Below are 9,105 nucleotides of genomic sequence, written 5' to 3'. Positions count from 1 at the left end.
TGGATACTACCATCCAGAACAGGAGCAACCTTCTGGATACCTCCTTCCAGAACAGGAACAACCTTCTGGATACTACCATCCAGAACAGGAACAACCTTCTGGATACTACCATCCAGAACAGGAACAACCTTCTGGACACTACCATCCAGAACAGGAACAACGTTCTGGATACTACCATCCAGAACAGGAACAACCTTCTGGATACTACCATCCAACCAAAACCTTATCAACGCAGCTTCTCTATTATTGTTTCTGGATTTAAATGTAAAAGGACTTTTATGATACAATCAAATGAGAAATTATAATACTTGTATTGTCACTAGTGACATGGTGCACTTCTTGGATCAGAAAGTTTTAAAACCTTTTTGACTCAAAACGCTTCAATAAAGTGAATTAATTTAAGAATTTCAGAAAGTCCTTATTTTAGGAATTTATCTGAAGGTAAAATGCCAACAAATAATGCACATTCAATAACAGCGGGGTAATTACTTGACTGCAAAACGAAAGCTCGTATTGACGATGCAGATTCCTTTATGCGGTGCAGCAGGCCATGGATAAATGAGTCCAAACCCAGACGTTCACCCACCTCCCAGAAGTCACAATTAGAAGCACCTGAAAGGTCAGCCCAGATTTCCGACCATGCCGCGATATTGAAAATCAAATCTACTGTAAAGATTTGTCCAGCTCCAGATCAGGGAAGGTCATCAGAGCACCGTGACCAATTGGCACGCAGCACTCAGAATCTGGCCTCCGGGGTGCCTGAAGAGGACACACACTCACCTGTGACTGGATTGTGGCGCGAGCCGGAGCTTTAGAGGTGCTTTAGGCCGGGATAATGATTGGCAGAAAATGTCAGGTCTGTACAAGCACACAGCGGGCAGATGTCAGGGATGGTAAGATAAGGAGGAGGGCAAGCTTACAAGGAAAGGAAGGAAGCAGCATCTTCTGAGACTTATGTCATTCTCCCAGAATCTCTTACACATTCCACTTGAAATCTTTTTTATCTTCACAGTACGTCTGGATATCTGCCTCCTGACCTATCACTCCATCCACAAAGCTTAAAAACCTGCTTTCTTGTAATGGTGGCCTCTTCTTTTTTACTATTATTATTTTCCAAACACACTGATCGCTCAGGGTCACTTTTTTTTCTTCACATACTTGTGTTGCTCAGAATAAAACCTTCTGGGCTTCAGACCAGCGGGGCCTGAGCCAGGGTCAGATACCTCAGAGGCAAAAGGCAGACAGAGGCCCGTCCACTGAATGTTAATGACAGCCAATACGTTCTGTTTGACCTCCAAACGGTGCTTCATATTCATTGTTAAACTCTGTTTTGTTTTGGTTTTTTTGCTCAGATAGGAGTAATAGGAACGTTTCCTCAGCATCTCTTTTTCCTCATTGGTGTGTTTTGTTTCTCAGGGCGGCGCCCCCATGGCTCACCCAGAGGATGAACTGGAACGACTCACCAAGAAGATGCTGTTTGACATGGACAACCCTCCATCTGAGGAGTATTTTGGTAAGATACTATTTGTTTTTTATTGTGTAGGTCAGGGGAAGCTCATATGGATGTCAGACCTTTTATTCTTTAGGACAAAGTTGCACTTTTTTACATCAACTCAGACACACGAGTCAATCATGCTTGTCATGTTGCATAAATATGAACAAAGATGTATCTGTTCCTACTGATATCATCACAGATCACACCTTAGGTCTGTTTTCTTTTTTAAAGAGTTTTGTGTGAAATATGTTTTTCACGGTTTCTAGCGAAGAAACAGAGCTGAGTCACTGCATTGTGGAAATTATATCTTTAACAGCAGAGTCGAAAAATTTGTTGCCATTACAAAAGCGACCTACTAAATATTACAAGTCCATTTTGTGCTGCTTATCCGGGGTCGGGTCGCGGGGACAGCAGCCTAAGCAGGGGAGCCCAGACTTCCCTCTCCCCAGCCACATTTGCCAACTCTTCAGGGGGATCCCAAGGCGTTCCCAGGTATAATCCCTCCAGCGTGTCCTGGGTCTTCCCCGGGGTCTCGTCCCAGAGGCACGTACCCAGAACACCTCACCAGGGAGGTCCAGGAGGCATCCTGACCAGATGCCCAAGCCACCTCAACTGGCTCATCTCAATGCGGAGGAGCAGCGGCTCTACTCTCCCGTTCCACCTCATCATGATGAGAATCTCCCGTTCCACCTCATCACGATGAGAATCTCCCGTTCCACCTCATCATGATGAGAATCTCCCGTTCCACCTCATCACGATGAGAATCTCCCGTTCCACCTCATCATGATGAGAATCTCCCGTTCCACCTCATCACGATGAGAATCTCCCGTTCCACCTCATTATGATGAGAATCTCCCGTTCCACCTCATCACGATGAGAATCTCCCGTTCCACCTCATTATGATGAGAATCTCCCGTTCCACCTCATCACGATGAGAATCTCCCGTTCCACCTCATCATGATGAGAATCTCCCGTTCCACCTCATCATGATGAGAATCTCCCGTTCCACCTCATCATGATGAGAATCTCCCGTTCCACCTCATCATGATGAGAATCTCCCGTTCCACCTCATCCCAAAGCTGCTCTGCTGGATGTAGATCTGGTGACTGTGGAGGCCGTTGGAGGACAGTGAACTCATCGTCATGGTGGAGATGATGTGAGCTTTGTGACATGGTGCATCATCCTGCTGGAAGTTTCCATCAGAAGATGCTACACTGTGCTCAGAAAGGGATGGACATGGTCAGCAGCAGGACTCAGGTAGGCTGTGGAGGTTAAACCATGTCATGTTGGTACTAAGGGGACCAAAGTGGGACCAGAAAACCTCCCCCCACCATTCCACCAGCAGCAGCCTGAAGCGTTGATCCAGGATGAATCCAGTGCTTATTTGACTTCCTGATGCCTTTTTATCATCTCCAACCAGTCTGCCCAACCACGCTGCATTCAAAGTCACTTAAATCTCCTTTCTTCCTCTTTCCGATGCTCAGTTTGAACTTAAGCAAGTCATCTTCATCATGTCTACATGAAATGTGTTGAGTTGCTGCCATATGATTGGCTGATTAGACATTTGTGTTAAACAGCTGAAAAGGTGGACCTGTGAGACTTCCTGTGACTTTCTTTCATCTCCAACCAGTCTGTCCATTCTCCTCTGACAAGACATTCTGGTGCAGACAAGAAGAGTTTCTGTTTTTCAGACCTTCTCTGTAAACACTAGAGATGACCTTCAAGTCTCCACCATGTCCACATGACAACATGCATTGAGTTGCTGCCATGTGATTGGCTGATTAGCTGTGTGTGTTAACAAGCAACTGAAAAGGTGGACCTTATGAAGTGGAAGATGACTGTAAATATGTGAACCATCACAGATATCCTGCCATTTCCTTTAAACGGTCCATTCATAAAAATAGCCGGGTGTTATTTTGAGCCTTTCCTAATGTTTCTCATCATGCTCTTCTTGCTTCGTGTTACCCTGCATACCAGCAGGATTGTTTGCCTTATCCGTGTGTGTATCTCACATTGTGCTGATGTGTTCGCTCTGCTCTGGGCTGAGGGTGATTTAAAGCGCTCTGAGAGTCTCATATCAGTGCCTGAATGAAACTAAACAGCAATTTGTGCTATAAATGGACGTGTATTCTCTGCAGGAAGTGTTGATATGACAACCGTCTCTTCGTGATAACGGCTGTCATGGGAGCTTATGGGAAAGTAGTCAGAATTAACACCTGATTCATCTGGAAGCAGAATAAAAGACTCTTTCAGTCATTCGTGGGAAGGATTATGCAAACATCAGTGCAGGCATTGTGACCTCAGTATAAACACCAGCCCTTTATTCAGGGTGACATTTTAGAAAAATAAAAAAAAAGACAGAAATGAACAAACTGTTTCATACTAGTGTGTGTATTGTTAAAGGTATGCTGCCAGGTTTAATAGCTGAATAAAATAATGTGGGGTAGTGGGTTAATAGACTAAAACTGGTATGAAGTTTCCTAGATTAGCCACCCAGTGACCCACAAAGGTGGTTCGGCAACACTCGAGGACTGTTTTTAGAAAAGGGTTTGAGGCTATCGAGTACAGTGCAGGTGTGTGTGCGGCTCAGAACAGAAGGATGAATCTCACACTGTTGAACAGTCAGCAGGTTGTTTACTCGTTGATTTGGGCCGTTTTCCTGCTGAAGGAGGCAGCTGATCAGTCAGCGGTGGAAAAGGAGGAAACATCTCATGCTGGTGTAGTGTTTGTTTGGGAATTTGCATGCTGAGGCAGAAGGTTAGCATGCCAAGGCTGATGTCTCAGATGTCAAAGCTGTCTTCATTAGATCAGGATTTGGCTCATCAAACTGTGTGCTGTGCAGCCAGTGACCTGCCATGTTTAATATGTTACAGCCACAGAAAAGATTTGGAAACATTTGGTCCCACTGTAAAGCTTTGATTTATTTATTTATTTCTATTTTGTAAGGATTAAAACTATTATTTGCTCCACTTGATCATTTTAAAGAGAAATCTGCAGAGGTCATCTGACCTTCTTGCATCTCGATCAAGAACCTTTGAAGCTCAACCAAGCAAAGATGGCGAGAAGAGAGTCATTTTTAAAATGTTTGAATGAATGAACAAATAAATAAATAACAATTATTATATATTTTCTCATTATAACTGTTAATATGTCAAAATGTTCGTAGTGCATTGTTGTATTATTATTGTTGCATTAACCAGGTGGCAGAACATTCTGGATTATAAGGTTGAAGTTACAATAAATTCCCTGCTCTGTAGCTCTGACCAGCAGCACAAGTTTGGATTCAATATTTTCCTTTAGAACAAACTATGGATCGTACCATAATGTCCTCTGATATGAAAAAGAAGACGCAGTAATCTGACTGGTGTCGAGTAGAAATAAAATGTGATGAATTCTAGGCTTTAATCAAGTAACCAAAATGTTTTTAAAATTGACTATTTCATACAGTTATTTTGCATGAAATTCAGCGTAACAAATGTTAAATATTCTAAAGTTGCAAAGTCAATAACAACTGCCGAGAAGAGTGTGCACTGGCAAATGTAAATACTTCAGTTTTCTAGTGTTCATTATACTCAGATTTATTCATCCAAAATAAAATCCCACCCATAAGATATATGTATATGTATGTGTGTATATACATATACATATACACATGTATATATATGTAAATATATGTATATATATATATATATATATATATATATAAAATATATATATATTTATATATATATATATATATTTATATATATATATATATATATATATATTTATATATATATATATATTATATATATATATATATATATATATATATATATATATATATATTATATATATATATATATATATATATATATATATATATATATATATAAAATATATATATATTTATATATATATATATATATATATTATATATATATATATATAATATATAATATATATATATATATATAATATATATAATATATGTATAGAGAGAGTGAACATTTTTTCCAACATAGAGGAACTGGTCATTCAGGACAATAAATTCCAAAGTGTTCTCTGGTTTTCCAGTGGCTTTCCAGCTTTGTTGGGAGATTCCTTCCCAGTATTTGTGATTGCCTCAATTCAATGAGCTTTTTCTTCCAGGGAACAAACTTATGATACCTTTCATGTGACGGCAAGAGTTTGGCAGCGTTGGTCCACCTCTTCAAACTTCAGCCTGCATGTGTCACTGTTTCACTTGTGGAATTTTCTAATGAGAAATGATGTTGCTAACATAACGCTAATGCTTACTATGTGTGTTTGTGGGTAGGTGGAGGGGTGGGGCTTGGGTGAGAATAAAAAGAATTATAATTCTGTTTCCGCTTTTCAGACAGAAATACTCACCAGTGCCCCTGCTTTGGGCAGGATTGGTGAGTATTTTCAAACTCTGTTACAAGTATCGTGATATCGAAGCATCTTATCGAGTCTTCCTTCACAGTGACTCCATAAGTGTCCTGTTAGACCTTGTGGTTGCAGAGACATGCTCATTTCCAGATAGCCAAGCAGTGAGACCTAAAAGATAGACGCAGCGACAACAGCAGCTTCATCAGCAAACATAATGAGAGTGACAGGTGTGTTTTCTCATTTAACTGTCCGTGTTTTTTCTCAGCATCTCTGAAACACTTAATATTTCATTTTCCTCTCAACTGGGGAAAAATATATCTAACTGCCAGGATTAAACAAATACCAGTTTTAATACTATTTTGCAAAATAGGATTCAGCAGGCAAGGATTCTGTGCATTTATATTTCATTTCTATTTTTCCGCCCTCTGCACCCTCAGCTGCCAGTGTGTGTGCCAGCCCTGCGCCGCTCTCTCTTCTTTAGCCTTTAATCCCCTTTGCCCTGGAATTAGTTCCCATGCCCATTAGATACCTCATTCAGTACATTCAGCGGGACTCTGGAGCAGGCTTTATATCAGCACATAATCACACAGCACACCATGGTAGCATGTGTAGGTGTATTATAGCTACAGGGACATGTATTTAACTGGTATTAAGGGATATTCGGCTTCACGTTGGTGCGCACTGATGTAAAGACCTTAATTGGTTCACATTAGACATAGGTCAAACGGATCGCTTGGCTTTAAGAAAGTGTAGTGATTTTTACAGAGAAATGCGCCTGCTGGCCTAATTTGAAGTGAAATGTGTACACAACACAAACTTGGCACGAACTCGGCGCTGCGATATGCAGATGCTCACCAGCTATAGGCGGACCGGGAACGTGAGGACATGGAAGGGGAGAAATGGGTCACATGTGAGCAGAGGTAGCCGGAGCGAGTTAGGAATAGCGGGAAGCGTCCCCAGCTGACAGTGGAGGGATGTTTTCAGAGTGTAGTGTGTGTGTGTGTGTGTGTGGGGGGGGGGGGGGGGTCAAGTCGTGGTTAAACAAGGCAACAGCTGAATGAACTGAGAGATAGTCAGAGAGCGAGGGCAGTAGCCTCCGACTGAGGTGACTGCTGGGACTCATTAGGAGGGAGTTCAAGCGCAGGCTCATGCTGCTCTGCAAACCCACAGAGCCCCGCTCCTCCCCCGCTGAATAATGGACAGAAAGTCGCCACAGTTCTGCTAAAATGCAGCTCAGTCCGGCGCTTCTCGCTGTGGGAAAATCAGTCCCAGAGCATGAGACTTTTGTAATTACAAAGAACCAAGTGGCACACAAGCCTCTTCTTTTCTGGTGTGGATTCCGGGGGAAAGAGGGCTAGCAGTTGTCGGAACCCTAAGGCTAGTAATTAACAAGATTAATCAAAGTGGGGCTGCGATCTCCAGCGCGCTACTGGACTGGATCATTGTCTTCCGCTCGCAAACTTTTATTGGTGTCACTAATGTCTTTGATGAGCTTCTAATCTTAAACAACTGTGGTGAGTTTGCGTCGGTCCTGAGGGGGTTAATTGAATTAAATTATCGTTGCACTCCAGCTCTGTGATGTCACAAGGAAACTTTTCATTACTGGAGCTTCTCCAGTCCTAAAAACATGGTGATGCTCCCGTTCAGAAAGCACGCCGGACGTGGCCTTGAGGAGTTCTGCGAGGCCGAAACGGGAAGAGAGACAATCAAATGTTCCCGAATGAAAAGGCTTATCTGGCTGTAGAAGGAAAAAAAAAAAAAACCTGAAAATGGTGAAGTATGAAAGAAGAGCTTTTCTTGTGAGAAACCCAGTTTGCAAGCCAGAAATTCCCACTATGATTGAAGCTTCTTTGAAAAGCAACTGATTAGTCCTGATTTAGAGTTCCAGATTAGATTTGAGTAATCTGAAAGAGCCTTTTCTCCAAATGTCATCATCCGTCATATTTAATCCACTTAGGTTGTGCGTAGGTGTGCTGTGTTTGTGGAAATCTAATAAGACACAGCTGCTTGGCTGCCTTGGCATTTGTGCATGAGAGGAACTTACAATATTTTGTCATCACTACATTTCTGTCAACCAAAACCAGGACATAAAGCTGAATAATTGAAAGGATGAGATGCTCTGCATTATTTACAATTAGTGATGATGATACTTACGCAGCGTTGTTCTTTCTGTTGCAGAGGAGGATCTTTTTTTTTTTGTTCCTTTTAAGAGCGAAATGAAAAAGACGAGAACTTTTCCATGTACAGAATTAAGATGCATTTGAAATTTTAATATGCAATCAATATTTATACAGAGATTTTCCAGAGAGCAGTGATATTATAATAAAAGTTGGGGATGCGGTCGTTGGAAATTAGCAGGGAGACTGATGTGGCGGCGGCGGCTCCTCGCAGGACCCGGAGCTGTCGGGAAAAGCCTTCCCTTCCCGTTTGAGCCGGTCTTTGTTTTATGATGAGACTCGGAGAAGAAAAGGAAGCTTTGGCTGCACGTCCTCATAATTTATAAGACACCTCGCATGAAAAGTGCATGAGGAATCTTGGAAGCTATACAAATGACAGTATAGCTCCGGTAACACCACAGGCCGGAGTGGGACCAGCAGCCGAGGTAACTGGGTCAGAAAAAGTTTGGGTTCGCTGGAAGCCGCTCTTCTATAATTCTTCATAAGACGAGCGAACGTCGCCAGTTATTGTATTAATAGACTTCCAGTTCAGGCGGCTCTGTGTGTCGTCTAAGACGCGCTGGTGGGATTGATTTGCATTTTACTGAGGTCGCCCTCAGCAGTCTCCCAGGAGTTTGCTTTTAGATGTGCCTCTACATGTCATAACAAATGCAATGTCTGTCAGTGAAAAGCTCTCTGCTGCCTGAAAAAGACACCCCCCCCCCCCTCCCCAGTTTGTTTCTCCAGCGTCTCTAAACGCCCTCGGCCAACCTTCTCCCCCGTTAAACACAACATTTATGAAGCTGCGCCTTCATTATGCTGCCATCTGAATATTAAAGTTCATTTCTCTCTCTCATTTCTGGGACTTTCTCCGACTCAGACCCTCGTTTTGGTGAATATCATCCAACATCAGCCAATTAAATCGGTCTTTAACCCCCGCATGGTCGTTCTTCGGTGTTAAAAGCTGATTGAGGAAGAGGAAGGACGAGATCCGCCATCGCTGCTTTCCAGGATTCTTTAAAGTTTCCTTTAAACACCAGCTCCAGCAGGACGAGCAGAAGTCCAGAGCGGGTTCCACGTCCC

General features: G+C 42.4%; 1 protein-coding gene across 1 annotated transcript in view; it reads left to right on the top strand.

Moving 5' to 3' along the window:
* The window catches only part of lpp (LIM domain containing preferred translocation partner in lipoma), a 240,056-nt gene that overhangs the window by 178,736 nt on the left and 52,215 nt on the right, over positions 1-9,105 (top strand). Inside the window, exon 8 of the mRNA XM_079245422.1 lies at positions 1,417-1,513. Coding sequence (XP_079101548.1) covers positions 1,417-1,513 — 97 coding nt within the window. The remainder of the gene's footprint in view (positions 1-1,416; positions 1,514-9,105) is intronic.

Source organism: Telmatherina bonti, assembly GCF_933228915.1.
Source record: "Telmatherina bonti genome assembly, chromosome: 8".
Classification (NCBI taxonomy): Eukaryota; Metazoa; Chordata; class Actinopteri; order Atheriniformes; family Telmatherinidae; genus Telmatherina; species Telmatherina bonti.
The sequence above is the reverse complement of the archived record's forward strand: the minus strand, read 5'-3'. Positions and strand labels throughout refer to the sequence as shown.